This window comes from Pseudophryne corroboree, chromosome 5 (genome assembly GCF_028390025.1).
Source record: "Pseudophryne corroboree isolate aPseCor3 chromosome 5, aPseCor3.hap2, whole genome shotgun sequence".
Lineage (NCBI taxonomy): Eukaryota > Metazoa > Chordata > Amphibia > Anura > Myobatrachidae > Pseudophryne > Pseudophryne corroboree.
Window position 1 is genome coordinate 635,459,996 of NC_086448.1, and position 24,040 is coordinate 635,484,035.

The 24,040-nt window shown below is 46.3% G+C and overlaps 1 protein-coding gene across 2 annotated transcripts in view; it reads left to right on the forward strand.

The window, feature by feature from the left end:
• The window catches only part of OSBPL1A (oxysterol binding protein like 1A), a 537,997-nt gene that overhangs the window by 120,851 nt on the left and 393,106 nt on the right, over positions 1-24,040 (forward strand). For both annotated transcript variants that reach the window (XM_063923609.1, XM_063923608.1), the window contains 7 exons: positions 4,143-4,228; positions 4,791-4,935; positions 6,485-6,552; positions 6,637-6,681; positions 16,440-16,513; positions 16,660-16,723; positions 23,667-23,765. In XM_063923609.1, coding sequence (XP_063779679.1) covers positions 4,143-4,228; positions 4,791-4,935; positions 6,485-6,552; positions 6,637-6,681; positions 16,440-16,513; positions 16,660-16,723; positions 23,667-23,765 — 581 coding nt within the window. The remainder of the gene's footprint in view (positions 1-4,142; positions 4,229-4,790; positions 4,936-6,484; positions 6,553-6,636; positions 6,682-16,439; positions 16,514-16,659; positions 16,724-23,666; positions 23,766-24,040) is intronic.

Sequence of the window (24,040 nt, forward strand, 5' to 3'; positions counted from 1 at the left end):
AAGATGATCGATGATCCTCTGAAATCCGGTCTAACCAGAGCGGGTTGGCTATCCAGTTTTCATGGTTTACTCATAGAAAATTACTGCCCTCTTCCTTTAAGTGAGGTAATGTTACAACAAGATCGGGGCGTGTATCAGGACTTACCGCGGCTGCGTCTAACGGCGGGGCGGTTGAATGTCGTATCCTAAGCCGAATGGGTGTTCCCAGTGAAGTCGTTTCTTCAATTCTTCAGGCTAGGAAAGAACTGACGGCACAGCGTTACAACCGTTGTTGGAGTAATTATGTGTCTCGGTGTGTATCCAGGAAGGCTCCTATGGAGGACTTTCAGCTAGGTCCTGCTTAGCCATACGTTACAAGCCGATGTGGAGGCAAGCCTATTAAGTTTCTTTACGAAGTTTCTCTTTTGGAAAGTGGTCAGGCTTTTGACTTTGACGTCCGCAAGGCGGGTGTCGGAAGTCGTGGTTTTGTCTCACAAGAGCCTTGTTTGGTCTTTCAGGTGGATAGAGAGGAATTGAGTACTCGGTTGGTAGTTCTACCAAGAGTGGTTTCTGGGTTTCGCAGAAATCGGCCTATTTTGATGCCGGGGGTTACTTAGGCATTAGTTGGTTCAAATTCCCTTGATCTAGCCAGGGATTTGAGTATGTAAGTCATCAATTTGGCTCAGTTTGGAGAAACAGAGGCCCTGTTTATCTGGTATGTCCCAGCTTACTTTGGGAGACTGCGTTATGCAGTTTGTTACATGCTGAATCTGTGATGCGGTTTGGCATGTTCGTTCTACGGCTGCTTTGCCGTCACCGAAGTCGGTGGAGGTTCTTTCTTCTGGGAAGATGGGCTTTTCTTGGGCGAATGCCCGAGGAGTCTCGGCGGTTCAACTTTGCCGAGCGGATTCTTGGTCGGGGTCAAACGCTTTTGCGATGCTCTACAAGTTTGATACCCTGATTGTTGAGGACCTTATGTTTGCTCATTCGGTGCTGCAGAGTCGTCCGCACTCTCCCGCCCGTTTTGGATCTTTGGTATAAACCCCATGGTCCTTTTGGAATCCCCAGCATCCTCTAGGACGTATGAGAAAATAGGATTTTGGTACCTACCGGTAAATCCTTTTCTCTTAGTCCGTAGAGGATGCTGGGCGCCCGTCCCAGTGCGTACGGTGTCTGCAGTTATTGCTTTTGGTTACACCCTGGTGGTGTGTCTTCTCTGTCTGGCGGTTGCTACCGTTGTTCATGACATAGCGTGCGGGGTCTTATTTTTGCTTCTGTGGACACACGGGTTGTGTTACATATTCTCTCAGCATGTGGCTGTGTTTTGTTCATGCCGTTGGCTGGTATTCTACTGAATGACACGTTCTACAGTGTGTTTGAGGTGTGAGCTGGTATGACACTCACCGTGTTTATAACAATAAATTCTTTCCTCGAAATTGTCCATCTCTCCTGGGCACAGTTTTCTAACTGAGGTCTGGAGGAGGGGCATAGAGGGAGGAGCCAGTTCACACCTAGTTTAAGTCTTTATAGTGTGCCCAAGCTCCAGCGGATCCGTCTATACCCCATGGTCCTTTTGGAATCCCCAGCACCCTCTACGGACTAAGAGAAAAGGATTTACCGGTAGGTACCAAAATCCTATTTTAGTTTTGAAAGTTCAGTTAGGACCTTCTCCTGTGTAAATGTACTTTCATCTACCTTATTTTTATGAATGTCCTTGCAACATAACTGGGACCCCTTCCCTTCTCCTTCTGTAGTAAATACTGAGCAAAAATAATTATTTAGGTGATCTGATATTGCCTTGTCTCCCTCCACCAAATTCTCACTCTCTGTCTTAAGTCTTATTATTACTCCATTTGATTTTCTCCTTTCATTTATATACTTAAAAAAAGTTTTGCCCCCTTTATCTACTGACTGGGCCATTTTCTCCTCGGCTTCTGCCTTTGCACGTTTGATCACTTTCTTAGCATCTTTCCGTCTGTCAAGATACACCTCTTTGTCATTATTATTTTGAGTCTGTTTGTATTTCCTAAAAGCCGTCTTTTTTTGCTTTCACACTAGTTGATACTTCTTTTGTGAACCACACTGGCTTCCTTTTCCTGGTGCTATTCCTAACCCTTTTGATACAAAGGTCTGTTGCCCTTAGTATTGCACTTTTCAGTTTTTCCCCTCTCTCCTGCACCCCTTCCAAATTCCTCCAGTTCACCAATGAATCACTTAAACATCTCCCCATTTTTGCAAAGTCAGCTTTTCCAAAATCCAACACCTTTGTTTTTGTGTGACAGGAGTTGGATCCTGTCTTTATACTAAACCATACTGCTTGATGATCACTGGATCCCAGGTGCTCACCCACATATATGTCTGATATCCTGTCACCATTTGTAAGAATTAAATCTAATATTGAGTCTTTGAGAGTGGGCTCCCTCACCAATTGCTTGAGAGATGCTCCCTGTAAGGAATTTAGAAATTTGCCACCTATAGCTGAACTTGCAAAGGACCCCTCCCAATTTACATCAGGTAAATTAAAGTTTCCCATGATTATGACTTCTCCCTTTAAAGCCATTTTAGAGATGTCCAACAATAGGTTCCTATCCAAATCCTGCCCCTGACCTGGTGGTCTATAGATCACCCCAATGCGAATAATGTCCTTCTCCCCAGTTTCCGTGGTGACCCAAAGGGCCTCAGTTTTGTCCTCAACATTTTGTATTAAAGTAGCACTTATGCTTTTTTTCACATACATTGCTACCCCTCCTCCTATTCTTCCCATTCTATCCTTCCTAAATAAATTGTATCCTGGTATAGCTATGTCCCAGTCATGATTCTCATTGCACCATGACTCAGTAATTGCGACAATATCCAGGTTATCCCTTGTCATTATCGCAATTAGCTTTGGAATTTTGTCTCCTAAGCTCCTAGCATTTGCACACATAGCTTTAAGAATTTTGTCTGTGCATCTGTTATTAGTAGCCATGTCCGGACAGTACAAAAAATAACAAGTTCAAAGTTGAAATTACCTGCTTGGTGATGTTGTTCAGTGTTTGTTTGTCCCCCCCCCTCCCCCCCAATCAGGAATCACACTCTGTCCTTTACACCACGACTACACCTCACTAAATGAAAAGATATAGTACACCTGTCCACAAATGGCCAAATGGTCAAAGGAGGTAAACACCAGACAGCATGCAGTAATAAAACTGTTTCACTGAACAACTTCCCCACACATGCAATGCCAATTACAAGCAATTCATTACATCAAGAACATACATGACTTGGCATAATAGAGAACTGTAGTGAGCAGATTGGGGATGTCTTTTCTTAGTTTAAAAGACAGATAATATGCATAAGATGAAATACAGTCCATATGTCATAGTTTTGGTGTGTTGTTGTTTCCTTCTGTTCTCCTTCGGTTTAACGCAGGTATAACGCTAATATTATAATAACACTTTTATGTTAGCACTTCTATGGAATCACTACCAGCCGTATACTAGACTTTAAATAGGAACAATTTCCATGTGAATGCAATGATTGCAAACTCCTCCCGATACAATCCCACTTCAGACTAAGGCAATAAATTATCTTACACAAACAGGCATTACATACCAATAAGGCAGCCAACTAAATCTTTACAGAGTTAAAAAAAAAAAAAAAAAAAAAAAAAAAAAAACTCTTTCTCAATGTTCCTAAACTATGCAATCATGGTATTCATTTGAGATAATCAGCAGATGCAGTACAACTTGCTGGTATGTGTAGTTCCACGAATCGTACCTAAACTATGCAATCATGGTATTCATTTGAGATAATCAGCAGATGCAGTACAACTTGCTGGTATGTGTAGTTCCACGAATCGTACCTAAACTATGCAATCATGGTATTCATTTGAGATAATCAGCAGATGCAGTACAACTTGCTGGTCATGCTGTACACATGCACACTGCATCTACATGGTGTGGCCAGTGTCTCTGGGGGAAGCCCAGCATCTTCAGGAACGCTAGACACGCCCCCAGCCACACCACTGACTTTAAATTTGCATGTACTCAATAAAAATCAATAGATATATAATACATATTAGTGCATTTAAAAATAGAACCAGCAGGAATTTTTTTTTTTAAGTATATGAATTGTATGATACTATAATTCTAATGGAACATTGTAAATAATTGTGTTATCAGCTGCACAACGGACACAGGAAAGAAAACTGGAAGAGATACTGTTGTGTGCCGCGAGAGAGGGGAACATCGTAACATTATCCGAACTGGTAAAATTAAAGTAAACCATGCTGTAACTTGTCATAGCTGTTCTCTATCTAGTATATGTATACTATCTATGTTTTGCAAGTAAAATACAGAATTGCATTATGTAACTATAGATTAGAGAACCATTCTTCGTTAATATGTGCTGAAATTTATTTCATAGAAAATGTTTTGTAGAACTTTTTACTAATAAACTCCGTCTCTCATGTCAACAACTTTCTTTAAAGATGAATAAGTAGATTTACGAAATCTTCTGAAAAGGATAAATGGAGGTGTCAACTATGGCAACTATAAATAGATGCTAGTTATCAGTTCTATAGTACATTATAGAAAATGATAGGTTGCTATGGGCAACACCTCCAGTTTTCTTTTGTGGAAGACTACCCAAAATTGTGATAATAGAGTGTAAACTAGCATTTTTATGGCAATTTTCCTATATTACTATGTATATATTTTTATGGGTATCTTTTATGGAGTATTTTTACATCAGGTGTAATGACATACATTATTTAATCTTTTTAATTGAAACCCAGAATTCATTACCTGAAAAGTGTTACTTTCATCTAGCTTAACAGAGCTAAACCACCCAATATCAACTGCACTGACCAGATGGGTAACACTCCTCTACATTGTGCCGCGTATCGTGGGATGAAACAGTGTGCCTTAAAGCTTCTCAAAAGTGGAGCAGATGCAAAGATTAGAAATAAAAGCAGTAAGTCTTTTACATTTAAATGAAATCCATGGACATGAAAGCAGGAGTGGAACTCTGAATCGCTCGACCAATACCTAAATTTGGTTAAGGCTCCAGCCTCCTGGGCCCATTAATGGACCCACGCATACCCAGAAGAGCTCCATGCCCGGTACTCCTAAGACCCTAGTCTGTTATATATTACTTGACCAAAAATATGCGTACACTTTAATATTGCACCAGTATGTGCTTGTTTAACACTTTTGTTTAAATGTGTTTTTTTTTTTTTTTTTTTAATGAATATGGAGTTGGGCCACCACTTTTTTGCAGTTATAACCGATTCCACTCTCCTGGGAATGCATTCCACTAGCTTTTAAATATATTAGGGAGAAGGGGCCTGGACTGCACACTAGATTTTGAAACATGGCTGTGGGGATTCACATCTATTAGTGAGGCTGGCTGATGTTGGCCGATGAGGGTCAGCTCACTGTTGGCATTACAGTTCATCCCAAAGGTGTTTCATTGGGGCTGAGGTCAGAGCTTTGTGCAGGCCAGTCATGTTCTTTCATGCCAGACTTATTTTGATGGACCTCACTTTGTGCATGGGGCATAGTCAAGCCACAGTGTTGGGATCACTCTTTTTTTTTTTTTCCCCAAGAATGCCACTGTATGATGTATAATTAAGACTACCCTTTTCTGGAATGAATAGGCCCAGGAAAAATGCTACATAACAGCCCCAGACCATTATTCTCCCGCACCGCACCAAACGCAGATGTGTGATTTGTCACTTTAAACCTCCACGGTCCAATGGTAGTGTGGACATCAGTCCAGTGATATTTGCCTTTGTGCTGTGCATGGTGATCCGAGCCTTGTATGCGGCTGCTTGGTCATGGAAAACCAATCCATGAAGTTCTCATCGACAGGTCTTTGCTGATGTTACTTCCAACTTGGAACTTGGTAGTGAGTATTGCAGATTAGGACAGACTATCTTTACATGCTCTACGCTTTAGCACTCTGCAAGTGTTAGCAAGTGAGCTGTTGTTGCTCCTAGACTTTTCCATTTCACATTATCTGTACTTACCCAGGGATACTGTAGCAAGGCAGAAATGACTTGTTGAAAGGATGACTTCCTATGGCGGGGTGGTCTTCAGTATGCCGACTGTTGGGATCCCGGCGCACAGTATACCGGCGCCGGAATCCCGACAGCCGGAATCCCGACACTTTTTTTTCTCCCTCGTGGGGGTCCACAACACCCCTGGAGGGAGAATAATATAGCGTGGCGCGCGTAGTGCGACACCGTGCCCGCAAGGGGCTCATTTGCGCTGGCCACGCTGTCGGTATGCCAGCGGTCGGGCTCCCGGCGCCGGCATGCCATACTACACCCCTATGGCAATGACGCATTAAAAGTTACCGAGCTCCTGCCTTAAACAGTCAATGCACTTAGCATATATGTAATCATGCAATGTTAAGTATTGAATGCGTGCTACTGTTATACTCCTGTTTCGCCTCCTACTGTAGCTGTAGATTTCATTCACAGAGAATTTTTGAATGTTATTTATTCATGATGTTCTAGGTCAGACTCCAATGGATCTCGCCCAGCATATAGAAATAAAGCAAGTTCTCCAAGCCAAGGCTGGAAAGGTGAGAACATGGAAATGTGCATCTAATTTTAGTCTTACTGGCTGGTACCAAATAATGAATTGTTCTTCTTTTTTTTTTTTTAAGTATATATTGAAAAACCTCCAGAGATTTGAAGGGCCATTATGCAAGGTATGTCTGTACAGTCCCTGTGGTCTCTCCCTCTAGCACAGGGACTGCTGCAACAATGACATTTTTTGGACTCCCATATTTTCTGGTCATTCAGTACTCTGACCTACACTGTGAGGACAGATGTGACACAGTGCTTTCATGTTTAATACCGCCTGCGCCCTCTGGGAGCTTGATTAACATCCATAGTATGAGGTTACCTGTTTTGGTAGTCATGCCAGCATATGGTTACTGCTTTACATGTTTGTGTATAGCAGTTAGTCCACTGGCTGACACTATTAGCAAGGCAGAGAACCTGTAGCTGGATGCTACAGGGACGATAAACCTTAACTACAACTTCACTTATTTAAAAGAGCTACTAATAGAATTCACAAACAGAAGTGAAAAAGTTTCTATACCCTGACATCCTAGTTACATTTCATGTGCAGAAAAGAGTGTTCTGTTATCACTCCTTTTTGGCTAAATGTGACTGTTTGCATTGTTATTCAGTCACATTGCTTTGTGTTGTAGAATACCACTTCTCTCACAATAAGAACAATGTCTAAAATATTATATACTGAAAAGAGTGTGAAAGCTCTTGCACAATATTAAAAAGGTGAATCGAATGTATAAGAAAACAGAAATACATTATAGTGAATAGATTACAGATTTCTCTGACGTCCTAGTGGATGCTGGGGACTCCGAAAGGACCATGGGGAATAGCGGCTCCGCAGGAGACTGGGCACAAAAGTAAAAGCTTTAGGACTACCTGGTGTGCACTGGCTCCTCCCCCTATGACCCTCCTCCAAGCCTCAGTTAGATTTTTGTGCCCGAACGAGAAGGGTGCTCACTAGGTGGCTCTCCTGAGCTGCTTAGTAAAAAAGTTTAAGTATAGGTTTTTTATTTTCAGTGAATCCTGCTGGCAACAGGTTCACTGCACCGAGGGACTAAGGGGAGAAGAAGCGAACTCACCTGCGTGCAGAGTGGATTGGGCTTCTTAGGCTACTGGACATTAGCTCCAGAGGGACGATCACAGGCCCAGCCATGGATGGGTCCCAGAGCCGCGCCGCCGGCCCCCTTACAGAGCCAGAAGACTGAAGAGGTCCGGAAAATCGGCGGCAGAAGACGCCCTGTCTTCAATAAGGTAGCGCACAGCACCGCAGCTGTGCGCCATTGCTCTCAGCACACTTCACACTCCGGTCACTGAGGGTGCAGGGCGCTGGGGGGGGGGCGCCCTGAGACGCAATAAAAACACCTTATATGGCAAAAAATACATCACATATAGCTCCTGGGCTATATGGATGCATTTAACCCCTGCCAATTTTTCCTTAAAAAAGCGTGAGAAAGGCCGCCGAGAAGGGGGCGGAGCCTATCTCCTCAGCACACTGGCGCCATTTTTCCTCACAGCTCCGTTGGAGGGAAGCTCCCTGACTCTCCCCTGCAGTCCTGCACTACAGAAACAGGGTAAAACAAGAGAGGGGGGGCACTAATTTGGCAGATAAATCTATACAGCAGCTATATAAGGGAAAAACACTTATATAAGGTTATCCCTGTATATATATAGCGCTCTGGTGTGTGCTGGCAAACTCTCCCTCTGTCTCCCCAAAGGGCTAGTGGGGTCCTGTCCTCTATCAGAGCATTCCCTGTGTGTGTGCTGTGTGTCGGTACGTTGTGTCGACATGTATGAGGAGGAAAATGGTATGGAGGCGGAGCAATTGCCTGTAATAGTGATGTCACCCCCTAGGGAGTCGACACCTGACTGGATGGTCTTATGGAAGGAATTACGTGATAGTGTCAGCACTTTACAAAAGACTGTTGACGACATGAGACAGCCGGCAAATCAGTTATTACCTGTACAGGCGTCTCAAACACCGTCAGGGGCTCTAAAGCGCCCGTTACCTCAGATGGTCGACACAGACCCAGACACGGACACTGACTCCAGTGTCGACGGTGAGGAAACAAACGTATTTTCCAGTAGGGCCACACGTTACATGATCACGGCAATGAAGGAGGTTTTGAACATTTCTGATACTACAAGTACCACAAAAAAGGGTATTATGTGGGGTGTGAAAAAACTACCCGTAGTTTTTCCTGAATCAGATGAATTAAATGAGGGGTGTGATGAAGCGTGGGTTTCCCCCGATAAAAAACTGCTAATTTCTCAAAAATTATTGGCATTATACCCTTTCCCGCCAGAGGTTAGGGCGCGTTGGGAAACACCCCCTAGGGTAGATAAGGCGCTCACACGCTTATCAAAACAAGTGGCGTTACCGTCTCCTGATACGGCCTCCCTCAAGGAACCAGCTGATAGGAAGCTGGAAAATATCCTAAAAAGTATATACACACATACTGGTATTATACTGCGACCAGCAATCGCCTCAGCCTGGATGTGCAGTGCTGGGGTGGCTTGGTCGGATTCCCTGACTGAAAATATTGATACCCTGGACAGGGACAGTATATTATTGACTATAGAGCATTTAAAGGATGCATTTCTATATATGCGAGATGCACAGAGGGATATTTGCACTCTGGCATCAAGAGTAAGTGCGCTGTCCATTTCTGCCAGAAGAGGGTTATGGACGCGACAGTGGTCAGGTGATGCGGATTCCAAACGGCATATGGAAGTATTGCCGTATAAAGGGGAGGAGTTATTTGGGGTCGGTCTATCGGACCTGGTGGCCACGGCAACGGCTGGGAAATCCACCTTTTTACCCCAGGTCACCTCTCAGCAGAAAAAGACACCGTCTTTTCAGGCTCAGTCCTTTCGTCCCCATAAGGGCAAGCGGGCAAAAGGCCACTCATATCTGCCCCGGGGCAGAGGAAGGGGAAAAAGACTGCAGCAGGCAGCCTCTTCCCAGGAACAGAAGCCCTCCCCCGCTTCTGCCAAGTCCTCAGCATGACGCTGGGGCCTTACAAGCGGACTCAGGCACGGTGGGGGCCCGTCTCAAGATTTTCAGCGCGCAGTGGGCTCACTCGCAAGTGGACCCCTGGATCCTGCAGGTAGTATCTCAGGGGTACAAATTGGAATTCGAGACGTCTCCCCCTCGCCGGTTCCTGAAGTCTGCTTTACCAACGTCTCCCTCCGACAGGGAGGCGGTATTGGAAGCCATTCACAAGCTGTATTCCCAGCAGGTGATAATCAAGGTACCCCTCCTACAACAGGGAAAGGGGTATTATTCCACGCTGTTTGTGGTACCGAAGCCGGACGGCTCGGTGAGACCTATTTTAAATCTGAAATCCTTGAACACTTACATACAAAGGTTCAAGTTCAAGATGGAGTCACTCAGAGCAGTGATAGCGAACCTGGAAGAAGGGGACTATATGGTGTCTCTGGACATCAAGGATGCTTACCTCCATGTCCCAATTTGCCCTTCTCACCAAGGGTACCTCAGGTTTGTGGTACAGAACTGTCACGATCAGTTTCAGACGCTGCCGTTTGGATTGTCCACGGCACCCCGGGTCTTTACCAAGGTAATGGCCGAAATGATGATTCTTCTTCGAAGAAAAGGCGTCTTAATTATCCCTTACTTGGACGATCTCCTGATAAGGGCAAGGTCCAGAGAACAGTTAGAGGTCGGAGTAGCACTATCTCAAGTAGTACTACGACAGCACGGGTGGATTCTAAATATTCCAAAATCGCAGCTGATTCCGACGACACGTCTGCTGTTCCTAGGGATGATTCTGGACACAGTCCAGAAAAAGGTGTTTCTCCCGGAGGAGAAAGCCAGGGAGTTATCCGACCTAGTCAGGAACCTCCTAAAACCAGGCCAAGTGTCAGTGCATCAATGCACAAGGGTCCTGGGAAAAATGGTGGCTTCTTACGAAGCGATTCCATTCGGCAGATTCCACGCAAGAACTTTTCAGTGGGATCTGCTGGACAAATGGTCCGGATCGCATCTTCAAATGCATCAGTGGATAACCCTGTCTCCAAGGACAAGGGTGTCTCTCCTGTGGTGGTTACAGAGTGCTCATCTTCTAGAGGGCCGCAGATTCGGCATTCAGGACTGGGTCCTGGTGACCACGGATGCCAGCCTGAGAGGCTGGGGAGCAGTCACACAGGGAAGAAATTTCCAGGGCTTGTGGTCAAGCCTGGAGACGTCACTTCACATAAATATCCTGGAACTAAGGGCCATTTACAATGCCCTAAGTCAGGCAAGGCCTCTGCTTCAGGGTCAGCCGGTGTTGATCCAGTCGGACAACATCACGGCAGTCGCCCACGTAAACAGACAGGGCGGCACAAGAAGCAGGAGGGCAATGACGGAAGTTGCAAGGATTCTTCGCTGGGCGGAAAATCATGTGATAGCACTGTCAGCAGTGTTCATTCCGGGAGTGGACAACTGGGAAGCAGACTTCCTCAGCAGACACGACCTTCACCCAGAAGTCTTCCACATGATTGTGAACCGTTGGGAAAAACCAAAGGTGGACATGATGGCGTCCCGCCTCAACAAAAAACTGGACAGATATTGCGCCAGGTCAAGGGACCCTCAGGCAATAGCTGTGGACGCTCTGGTAACACCGTGGGTGTACCAGTCAGTGTATGTGTTCCCTCCTCTGCCTCTCATACCCAAGGTACTGAGAATCATAAGAAGGAGAGGAGTAAGGACTATACTCGTGACTCCGGATTGGCCAAGAAGGACTTGGTACCCGGAACTTCAAGAGATGCTCACGGAAGACCCGTGGCCTCTACCTCTAAGAAAGGACCTGCTCCAGCAGGGACCCTGTCTGTTCCAAGACTTACCGCGGCTGCGTTTGACGGCATGGCGGTTGAACGCCGGATCCTGAAGGAAAAAGGCATTCCGGATGAAGTCATCCCTACCCTGATCAAAGCCAGGAAGGATGTAACTGTGCAACATTAGCACCGTATTTGGCGTAAATATGTTGCGTGGTGTGAGGCCAGGAAGGCCCCTACAGAGGAATTTCAACTGGGTCGTTTCCTGCATTTCCTGCAAACAGGACTGTCTATGGGCCTAAAATTAGGGTCCATTAAGGTTCAAATTTCGGCCCTGTCGATATTCTTCCAAAAAGAACTAGCTTCAGTTCCTGAAGTTCAGACGTTTGTCAAGGGGGTACTGCATATACAGCCTCCTTTTGTGCCTCCAGTGGCACCTTGGGATCTCAATGTAGTTTTGGGGTTCCTAAAATCACATTGGTTTGAACCACTCACCACTGTGGACTTAAAATATCTCACATGGAAAGTGGTAATGCTGTTAGCCCTGGCTTCAGCCAGGCGTGTCTCAGAATTGGCGGCTTTATCCTATAAAAGCCCTTACCTAATTTTTCATACGGACAGGGCAGAATTGAGGACTCGTCCTCAATTTCTCCCTAAGGTGGTTTCAGCGTTTCACTTAAACCAGCCTATTGTGGTACCTGCGGCTACTAGGGACTTGGAGGATTCCAAGTTGCTGGACGTAGTCAGGGCCCTGAAAATATGTTTCCAGGACGGCTGGAGTCAGAAAATCTGACTCGCTGTTTATCCTGTATGCACCCAACAAGCTGGGTGCTCCTGCTTCTAAGCAGACTATTGCTCGTTGGATTTGTAGTACAATTCAGCTTGCACATTCTGTGGCAGGCCTGCCACAGCCAAAATCTGTAAAAGCCCATTCCACACGGAAAGTGGGCTCATCTTGGGCGGCTGCCCGAGGGGTCTCGGCTTTACAACTTTGCCGAGCAGCTACTTGGTCAGGGGCAAACACGTTTGCTAAATTCTACAAATTTGATACCCTGGCTGAGGAGGACCTGGAGTTCTCTCATTCGGTGCTGCAGAGTCATCCGCACTCTCCCGCCCGTTTGGGAGCTTTGGTATAATCCCCATGGTCCTTTCGGAGTCCCCAGCATCCACTAGGACGTCAGAGAAAATAAGAATTTACTTACCGATAATTCTATTTCTCATAGTCCGTAGTGGATGCTGGGCGCCCATCCCAAGTGTGGATTGTCTGCAATACTTGTACATAGTTATTGTTACAAAAATCGGGTTATTATTTGTTGTGAGCCATCTTTTCTAGAGGCTCCTCTGTTATCATGCTGTTAACTGGGTTCAGATCACAAGTTGTACGGTGTGATTGGTGTGGCTGGTATGAGTCTTACCCGGGATTCAAAATCCTTCCTTATTGTGTACGCTCGTCCGGGCACAGTATCCTAACTGAGGCTTGGAGGAGGGTCATAGGGGGAGGAGCCAGTGCACACCAGGTAGTCCTAAAGCTTTTACTTTTGTGCCCAGTCTCCTGCGGAGCCGCTATTCCCCATGGTCCTTTCGGAGTCCCCAGCATCCACTACGGACTATGAGAAATAGAATTATCGGTAAGTAAATTCTTATTTTCTGATTGATTGAGCTGGGTATTCATAGGTCAGAATTCCATACTATCTGTAGGTTGTTACATTGGAATGTTATTAGAAGACATGCTCATAAAAAGCTGCATACCAGAGGGCAGATTCAGTTCACTGCAAGGTTCTACACAAGGTTTCTTTGTGAGTTACAGTATGGGGTATATGCAATTAGCGGCGAATCGCGGCAATTTTTCGGCCGTTTTTTAATTCGACACAATTCGACCGTCGAATTCCGGCAAGTGGGTGCCGAAATTCAACATATTCAATAAAAAACGGATTCGACAGTCCCGCTGTCGAAAAACGGCTGATTTGACGGATTTTGATCCGATTTTAAAAAAACGGGAAGAAACCCGAAAAAAATGGCGTGGGGTCCCCCCTCCAAAGCATAACCAGCCTCGGGCTCTTCGAGCCGGTCCTGGTTCTAAAAATCCGGGGAAAAAACTGACAGGAGATCCCCCGTATTTTTAAAACCAGCACCGGGCTCTGCGCCTGGTGCTGGTGCAAAAAATACGGGGGACAAAAAGAGTAGGGGTCCCCCGTATTTTTTACACCAGCATCGGGCTCCACTAGCTGGACAGATAATGCCACAGCCGGGGGTCACTTTTATACAGCGCCCTGCGGCCGTGGCATTAAATATCCAACTAGTCACCCCTGGCCGGGGTACCCTGGGGGAGTGGGGACCCCTTCAATCAAGGGGTCCCCCCCCCCCCCCCAGCCACCCAAGGGCCAGGGGTGAAGCCCGAGGCTGCCCCCCCCCCATCCAAGGGCTGCGGATGGGGGGGCTGATAGCCTTGAGAAAAGTGTAAGAATATTGTTTTTTCCCAGTAGTACTACAAGTCCCAGCAAGCCTCCCCCGCAAGCTGGTACTTGGAGAACCACAAGTACCAGCATGCGGGAGAAAAACGGGCCCGCTGGTACCTGTAGTTCTACTGGAAAAAAAATTACCAAATAAAAACAGGACACGCACACCGTGAGAGTAAAACTTTATTTCACACCTGCCGACACACACATACTTACCTATGTTCACACGCCGACCTCTGTCCACTTGTCCAAGTAGAATCCAAGTGTACCTGTGAATACAATTATACTCACCTCAATCCAGTGTCCAGATTATAATCCACGTACTTGGCAAAAAAAAAAACGAACACCCGGACCAAACGGACTGAAAGGGGTCCCATGTTTACACATGGGACCCCTTTCCACGAATGCCGGGACCCCACGTGACTGCTGTCACAGAAGGTCCCTTCAGCCAATCAGGAAGCGCTACTTCGTGGCACTCACCTGATTGGCTGTATGCGCGTCTGCTGTCAGACAGCGCATCGCACAGCTCCCTCCATTAGTTTCAATGGTGGGAACTTTGCCGTCAGCGGTGGGGTTACCCGCGGTCAGCCGCTGACCGCGGGTGACCTCACCGCTGACGCAAAGTTCCCACCATTGAATATAATGGAGAGGCTTTGCGATGCGCTGTCTGACAGCTCAGACGCGCATAGCCAATCAGCAGAGTGCCAGGACGTTGCGCTCGCTGATTGGCTGAAGAGACCTTTCTGTGACGGCAGTCACGGGGGGGGTCTCTGCATTCGGGGAAAGGGGTCCCATGTGTAAACATGGGACCCCTTTCAGTACGTGTGGTTCGTGTGTTCGTTTTTTTTTTTTTGCCAAGTACGTGGATTATAATCTGGACACTGGATCAGGTGAGTATAATTGTATTCACAGGTACACTTGGATTCTACTTGGACAAGTGGACAGAGGTCGGCGTGTGAACATAGGTAAGTATGTATGTGTCGACATGTGTGTAATAAAGTTTTACTATCACAGTGTGCGTGTCCTGTTTTTATTTTGGGTATTTTTTTTCCAGTAGAACTACAGGTACAAGCGGGCCCGTTTTTCTCCCGCATGCTGGTACTTGTGGTTCTCCAAGTACCAGCTTGCGGGGGAGGCTTGCTGGGACTTGTAGTACTACTGGAAAAAAACAATATTCTTTCAATTTTCTCAAGGCTATCAGCCCCCCATCCGCAGCCCTTGGATGGGGGGGACAGCCTCTGGCTTCACCCCTGGCCCTTGGGTGGCTGGGGGGGGGGGACCCCTTGATTGAAGTGGTCCCCACTCCCCCAGGGTACCCCGGCCAGGGGTGACTAGTTGGATATTTAATGCCACGGCCGCAGGGCGCTGTATAAAAGTGACCCCCGGCTGTGGCATTATCTGTCCAGCTAGTGGAGCCCGATGCTGGTGTATAAAATACGGGGGACCCCTACTCTTTTTTTCCCCCGTATTTTTTGCACCAGCACCAGGAGCAGAGCCCGGTGCTGGTTTTAAAAATACGGGGGATCCCCTGTCAGTTTTTCCCCCGGATTTTTAGAACCAGGACCGTCTCGAAGAGCCCGAGGCTGGTTATGCTTAGGAGGGGGGACCCTACGCCATTTTTTTTCGGGTTTTTACCATTCCATTTAAAAAAAATAAAATATATATATATTTTTTTTTTAAATATATAAATAATACTTGTGCCTCCAAAATAGACAAACCAAGTACCTAATCCCTTCTAATATAAATAGATATGCTATTACCAATAAAAAAAACACCAAAAAAAACATGTTTTAAATTTTTTTTATTAGATTCCGCCACCAAAGTGTGGCGGATTGAAAATTACGAATTTACTGTCTAAAAGCACTGTTGAATTTCCAAACTTCAATTGAATATACTTTTGGCGAATTGCCGCATTTGTACCATTGCAGAAATGTCGAATTTGACAAATGTCGAATTTCAAAAAGTCGAATTTTGAAAGTCCGTTTTTTTGACGGAAAGTACTGAATTACATTGTCGAATTTTTTTTTTTGGGCGAAAAAGTCCCGTTTTTCGACAATTTCGGGAATTCGACCGCAATTGCATATACCCCTATATCTTTACAGGAAACTTTGCTTGTGATTGCTCACATCCTATAGAGGAGCGAGGGGAAAAAAAACCCCAAAACATAGAAGTTTTCCTTATGTAATAACTGAATACATGAGCAGTCACACAAGGGCCCATAAGAACCGCACAGCCAAATGATCTTGCTCCTGTAGAAATCACAAGACTGGGGGAATATTGTCATCTGCAGTAGTAAATGTTTATTTTGTATAATATAGTGTTCCATACTGTATGTTGGTGTCATTTTAGGCATTTTAGAATTTTATGCTTTACAAGCTTGGATATATGGTCACATGGGAAGTGCTCCAACAGCAAGAAAGACATTCTGATATAGTGCTTAGCAAGTGTTTGTTTCACTACCAGAGCTGCTTAGTGCTGCACTTATCTATCAGTGACAGAGCCTCATGGATGCAAACAGATTACGGAACTAAATATCGCTTAGACATGATGTAATCACTATGTACTATTCATGTACTGTAACTACTGCTTGCCGGAATTTTACTGTAGCCATGGCACATACTAGTAAATTATTATTTTGTGCCTTTTATATCTCCTAGAGCTCACGTTTTTTTGGTTGGAAACTTTTTTGGGTGGTGTTGGAGCATGGTGTTATTTCTTGGTATCAAAAACAGTGAGTATTTTATGGAATAATGATATTTTTTCGGGAGGATTCTAGGAATCCCAATTCCTATACATACTGCTAACTTGCAATACAAAATGTTTTTATCTGAAAAATAAATTTGTGGACTTATACTGAGAGAAGCTTTTATTCTTTAGGTCAGATGCACTAAACAACGTCTATCGGCAAGGTTGCAAACACCTGACACAAGCCATCTGCACGGTAGGAACGGATTTTAAAGTAAATAACAACATGGTCAGAAAAAAAAAAATTAGAACTTTTATTGGTTGTGACTTAATCTATTCCTATTAAACTAAATGCTGTGTGGAGAGTTATGAATTCTAATAAATGTTTATTCTTTTTAAGGCTTTAACAGGTAACTTTACATTTTTTTTCATATGTAATACTTATTTTTGCAACACTAACTACTGCATTGTTCATCTGTATAGCCACTGTGGCAATTATTTTCACTGGGACACCAAATATACTGTAAAGTGATGGACACAGCGTGGCTGATGCAGAATTGGTTCCAAAATGTTGGTAAATTTACTTAAACAAAAAATGTGCACCATGCACATTTCAGGATGCCTCTGCATCAGTAGCATATGAGCATAGTTTATGTGCAAATTGGCCCTCGTCATCAGTGTTCTTACAACTATGGACCTAATTCAGACCTGATTGCTGTTGTGCGAAATCGCACAGCGGCCGATTATTGAATGACTGCGCATGCTTACGGATTGTGATGCTCACGCGCGAGGCCAAACTGTGAACGAAATCAGCGTATTTTTTCATCGCTAGGCGTTCACAAGTTGATTTGACAGGAAGAAGACGTTTGGGGGGTGGTAACTGGGCGTTTTCTGGGAGTGTCCAGAAAAGAACGCAGGCTTTCCCAAGCGTTTTCAGGGAGGGTGTGTGACATCAGCTCTGGCCCGATCAGCCTGTTTGTATCGCACTGTAGGAGTAGGTCCTGGGCTACGCACAGACTGGAAAAATTATTTGATGGTGAGTGAGTTGCGAACAGATTTGAAGCTGACCGGTGTGCAGAGATTTTTGTGCGGAATATGCAGACTTGCATGGGGCGGATTTTCACTCAGTCTGGGTGGCGACTATCCGATCGCAGACCTCTGCAAATTCCCAGAGGTGCGATCAGGTCTGACTTAGGCCTTATAATGTGTAGCGGGTGCAACAGGTAACGTCTTCTTCTCTGCATGTATGTGCATAATCGTTGGTCTGTCCTTACTGAACTTTACATACACGAGAACACTCCCTTCCCAATCCTGATCTGCCTCCTGGTCGTAAGTTTTGCTGTATCTGCAAAATTACTGCGGTTCTGCAGAGGCGCATAATTGTGAGTTCACTTGCTGAACATGCAAAGGTACACCACAAACACCAAAGGGGCCAATTCAATGAACTTACCTTCATGAGTTTGGGTAAGTAAGAGCAGCTGTATGCGGCACATAGGGCTACATACAAAAAAAATCTGAGTTTAGGGCAAGATTTGGGTGTGAGGAGTGGCTAGTTCTGCCGGCACTTCTGTGCCATTGTAACTCCCCCTCGGTGCATGTAACTGAAATAACACCTAAGTGTAGCACTCACTCTGCATTTGCGTGTATGTGTAAAAGAAGATATTTCGACTGAGATTAACATTGCACTTGATGTTTTGCTTGCTTCATGAGTAAGTTAGACAGTATAATAGACGTTACATTTTCTCTAACGTCCTTGAGGATGCTGGGACTCCGTAAGGACCATGGGGAATAGACGGGCTCCGCAGGAGATAGGGCACTTTAAGAAAGCTTTGGATTCTGGGTGTGCACTGGCTCCTCCCTCTATGCCCCTCCTCCAGACCTCAGTTTTACACTGTGCCCAGAGGGAAATGGGTGCACTGCAGGGAGCTCCCCTGAGTTCTCTGCCTAGAAAGCATTTTTGTTTGGATTTTTTTCTATATTTTTACAGGGAGCACTGCTGGCAACAGGCTCCCTGCATCGAGGGACTGAGGAGAGAGGGGCAGACCTTCTTAAATGATAGGCTCTGCTTCCTCGGCTACTGGACACCATTAGCTCCAGAGGGGGTGAACACAGGTTCGTCCTGGGCGTTCACTCCCAGAGCCGCGCCGCCGTTCTCCTCACAGAGCCAGAAGAAACGAAGTCAGAAGACGTCTCAGGCGGCAGAAGCCTTCAGAGCTTCACTGAGGTAATGCACAGCACTGCAGCTGTGCGTCATTGCTCCCATACACCTCACACACTCCGGTCACTGTAAGGGTGCAGGGCGCAGGGGGTCGCCCTGGGCAGCAATATAACACCTCTCTTATGGCAAAAGACAATATACATGTACAGGTGGGCACTGTACATGTATATAAAAGAGCCCCCGCCATTTTTTAATAACTTTGAGCGGGACAGAAGCCCGCCGCCGAGGGGGCGGGGCTTCTCCCTCAGCACTCACCAGCACCATTTTCTCTCCACAGCACCGCTGAGAGGAAGCTCCCCGGACTCTCCCCTGCTTTACACACGGTGAAAGGGGGTTTGAAGGAGAGGGGGGGCACATAATTGGCGTTTTATTACTACTCAGCGCTTCTGGTAAAGGGCATTCTGTGTTTTTTTTCCAGGGGTATAGCGCTGGGGTGTGTGCTGGCATACTCTCTCTCTGTCTCTCCAAAGGGCCTTAAAGGGGATACTGTCTTCAGAAAAGAGTTTCCCTGTGTGTGTGAAGTGTCGGTACGTGTGTGTCGACATGTTTGACGAGGAAGGCTCGCTTAATGTGGAGGGGGAGTGCTTGAATGTCATGTCGCCGTCGGCAACGCCGACACCGGAATGGGTGGATATGCTGAATGTCTTGAATGCAAATGTCAATCTATTGCATAAAAGGTTAGACAAGGCTGAAGCTAGGGATCAGTTAGGTAGCTAGACCATGCCTGTCCCTGTGGCGCCAGGACCTTCGGGGTCTCAGAAGCGCACCATATCCCAGATCGATGACACAGGTACCGACACGGATACTGACTCTAGTGTCGACTATGAAGATGCAAAATTACAGCCGAGGGTGGCAAAAGGTATTCGGTACATGATTATTGCCATTAAAGAGGTTTTGCATATTACTGAGGAACCCCCTGTCCCTGACATGAGGGTACACATGTATAAAGGGAAAAAGCCTGAGGTCACCTTTCCGTTCTCATTTGAGCTGAGTGAATTGTGCGAAAAGGCTTGGGAATCTCCAGATAGGAGACCAAGTTCCCAAAAGGATTCTTATGGCGTATCCTTTTCCACAAACGGATAGGATACGATGGGAATCTTCGCCTAAAGTAGACAAGGCGCTGACACGCTTATCCAAAAAGGTGGCACTGCCTTCTCAGGATACGGCTTCCCTCAAGGATCCTGCTGATCGCAGGCAGGAAATTACCATGAAGCACATTTACACTCATTCAGGTTCTATTGTTAGACCGGCTATGGCGTCGGCCTGGGTTTGTAGTGCTGTTGTGGCATGGGCAGATTCCTTATCTACGGAGATTGACACCTTAGATAGGGATGCCATTTTAATGACCATAGAGCATATCAGAGATGCTGCCTTGTATATGAGAGATGCTCAAAGAGACATTTGTTTATTAAGCTCCAGAATAAACGCTATGTCTATTTCTGCTAGGCGGCTCTTGTGGACCCGACAGTGGACGGGAGACGCCGATTCAAAGCGGCATATGGAGTCCTTGCCTTACAAAGGGGAGGAGTTGTTTGGAGACGGCCTCTCGGACCTTGTCTCTACTGCTACGGCTGGTAAGTCGAATTTCTTACCTTATGTCCCCCCGCAGCATACAAAAAAGGCACCTCATTATCAAATGCAGTCCTTTCGTTCCAATAAGAGCAAGAAGGTACGGGGATCGTCCTTTGTTGCCAGAGGAAAAGGCAAGGGAAAAAAGCTGCACACAGCTAGTTCCCAGAAGCAGAAGTCCTCCCCTGCATCTGCAAAGTCCACCGCATGACGCTGGGGCTTCCCGGGGGGAGGCAGATCTAGTGGGGGCTCGTCTTCGGTTTTTCAGCCATGTCTGGGTTCACTCGCAGGTGGATCCCTGGGCATTAGAGATTGTTTCTCAGGGATACAGGCTGGAATTCGAAGACTTACCTCCTCGCCGGTTTTTCAATTCGGCTCTGCCGGCTTCCCCGTCAGAGGGAGCTAGTGTTGGCAGCAATCCAAAAATTGTATATTCAACAGGTGATTGTCACAGTTCCTCATCTCCAGCAAGGAGAGGGATATTACTCAACACTGTTTGTGGTCCCGAAACCAGACGGTTCGGTCAGACCCATTTTAAACCTAAAATCCCTGAACCTGTACTTGAAGAGGTTCAAAATGGAATCACTCAGGGCGGTCATCGCCAGCCTGGAGGGGGGGGGATTGGATGGTGTCCCTGGACATAAAGGATGCTTACCTTCATGTTCCGATATTCCCCCCCTCACCAGGCGTTCCTGAGATTTGCAGTGCAGGACTGTCACTACCAATTTCACACGTTGCCGTTGGGGCTTTCCACGGCCTCGAGAATTTTCACCAAGGTAATGGCGGAAATGATGGTGCTCCTGGGCAGGCAGGGTGTCACAATTATCCAATACTTGGACGATCTCCTCATGAAGGCGAGATGTCGGGAGAAGTTGCTGGACAGCGTGTCTCTGTCCATGAAGACGTTGCAGTTACACGGCTGGATTCTCAATATACCTAAGTCCCAGCTAGTCCCTACAACGCGTCTGACCTTTTTGGGCCTGATTCTAGACACAGACCAGAAAAAGGTTTTTCTTCCGATCGAAAAGGTTCAGGAGCTCATAGCCCTGGTCAGGAACCTATTAAAGCCAAAAAAGGGTTTCAGTGCATCATTGCACACGGGTTCTGGGGAAGATGGTGGCTTCATACAAGGCCATCCCTTCGGCAGGTTCCATGCGAGGACTTTTCAATGGGACCTCTTGGACAAGTGGTCCGGGTCCCATTTACAAATGCATCAAAGGATCACCCCGTCTTCCAGGACCAGGGTATCTCTCCTGTGGTGGCTGCACAGTGCTCACCTACTAGAGGGTCGCAGGTTCGGCATTCAGGACTGGGTCCTGGTGACCACGGACGCAAGCCTCCGAGGCTGGGGAGCAGTCACACTGGGAAGAAATTTCCAAGGTCTCTGGTCAAATCTAGAGACTTGTCTCCACATCAACGTCCTGGAATTGAGGGCCATATACAACGCCCTGCGTCAAGCGGAGGAATTGCTTTGTGGAAAACCGGTTCTGATTCAGTCAGACAATGTTACGGCAGTGGCTCATATAAACCGCCAAGGCAGAACAAGGAGCAGAGTGGCCATGGCAGAAGCGACCAGGATTCTACGCTGGGCGGAAGGCCATGTAAGCGCACTATCAGCAGTGTTCATCCCGGGGGTGGACAACTGGGAGGCGGACTTCCTCAGCAGGCACGACCTGCATCTGGGAGAGTGGGGACTTCATCAAGAAGTCTTCGCAAAGATCACGGGTCGGTGGGGACTGCCTCAAATAGACATGATGGCATCCCGTCTCAACAAAAAGCTAAAGCGGTATTGCGCCAGGTCAAGGGACCCTCAGGCGGTAGCGGTAGACGCTCTGGTGACACCTTGGGTGTTCAGATCGGTCTATGTGTTTCCTCCTCTTCCTCTCATACACAAGGTGTTGAGAATAATAAGAATAAGCAGGGTCAGAACAATCCTCATTGTTCCAGATTGGCCATGGAGGACTTGGTATCCGGAGCTGCAAGAGTTGCTCACAGAAGATCCGTGGCCTCTTCCTCTAAGGCAGGACCTGCTGCAGCAGGGGCCCTGTCTGTTCCAAGACTTACCGCGGCTGCGTTTGACGGCATGGCGGTTGAACGCCGGATCCTAGCGGAAAATGGGATTCCGGAGGTGGTCATTACTACCCTGATCAAGGCTAGGAAAGACGTGACGTTGAAACATTTTCACCGTATATGGCGAAAATATGTTTTTTGGTGTGAGGCCAGAGCTGCTCCTACGGAGGAGTTCCATTTGGGCCGTCTACTTCACTTCCTTCAAACAGGAGTAAATTTGGGCCTAAAATTAGGGTCCATAAAGGTCCAAATTTCGGCCTTATCCATATTCTTTCAAAGAGAATTGGCCTCTCTTCCTGAAGTACAGACTTCTGTGAAGGGAGTGCTGCATATTCAGCCTCCCTTTGTACCTCCGGTGGCGCCTTCGGATCTTAACGTGGTGTTACGTTTCCTCAAGTCACCTTTGTTTGAACCACTCAAAACAGTAGAGTTGAAATACCTCCCGTGGAAAGTGGTCATGTTGTTGGCATTAGCTTCGGCAAGGCGTGTTTCAGAATTGGCGGCTTTATCACATAAAAGCCCATACTTTGTTTTTCACGTGGATAGGGCAGAGTTGAGGACTCGTTCTCAATTTCTGCCAAAAGTGGTCTCATCTTTTCATGTGAACCAACCTATTGTCGTGCCCCATGGTCCTTACGGAGTCCCAGCATCCTCTACGGACTACGAGAAATAGATTTACCGGTAAGTAAAATCTTATTTTAAATTATTATAAGTAGGATCTCAAGAGAAATATTACTGTAACATTATGTTGTACAGGATAAAGAGAAATGTACCAGTCTAGGAGTGCCGTGTAAAAGATGATCATTTCTCTTTTCTTTCTAACACAGATAATAAGAAAACACTTCATGGCTTTTCCACACTACTTGGTAATCGGATCTCAGTACGCACACAGTTAGGGCTGTTTCACACTGGCCGGGTAGCGCCACCCGGCAAAATACCGGCCGGCTTTTTGCCGTGGCCATCCCGTAGAGACACATGAAGAGTAATGTGTCAGTTCACACGGCACAGGGTCTGCATGGCTGCCGGGTTGCAGCCAGAGAACCAAGTGTGTGAAAGGGAGTTTTCACACACAGCGTTTTTTTTTAGCAGCCGCCACTGCTGCTGCGCATGCGCACAGCAGTAAACACGGCTCACAGCCGTTGTGTGTGAAAGACCGTGCCGGATGGCAAAAAGGCTAAGAAAGTTTGTCCGGCTTTTTGCCATCCGGTGAAAACCAGTGTGTATGAAACAGCCCTTAGTGTAATACCTGTATGCAGTCAATGATTTCCTGTTCTGAATATTCCCCTTGTGATGCCAAATAAATAAAGGGTGATAATAATAATGATCTGTTGTCTGTTTACAGGTGAAATCATCAGACAATTTGTCTTTCTCCTTAAAATGTTTTGATGACAGCATCCACAACTTCAAAGTATTGACCAAAAACCCGAAGCACACAAGGGAGGTATGCTGATTGTAACAGCCAGTGTTAGAAGCACACAAGGGAGGTATGCTGATTGTAACAGCCAGTGTTAGAAGCACACAAGGGAGGTATGCTGATTGTAACAGCCAGTGTTAGAAGCACACAAGGGAGGTATGCTGCTTTTATCAGCCAGTGTTAGAAGCACACAAGGGAGGTATGCTGCTTGTAACAGCCAGTGTTAGAAGCACACAAGGGAGGTATGCTGCTTTTATCAGCCAGTGTTAGAAGCACACAAGGGAGGTATGCTGCTTGTAACA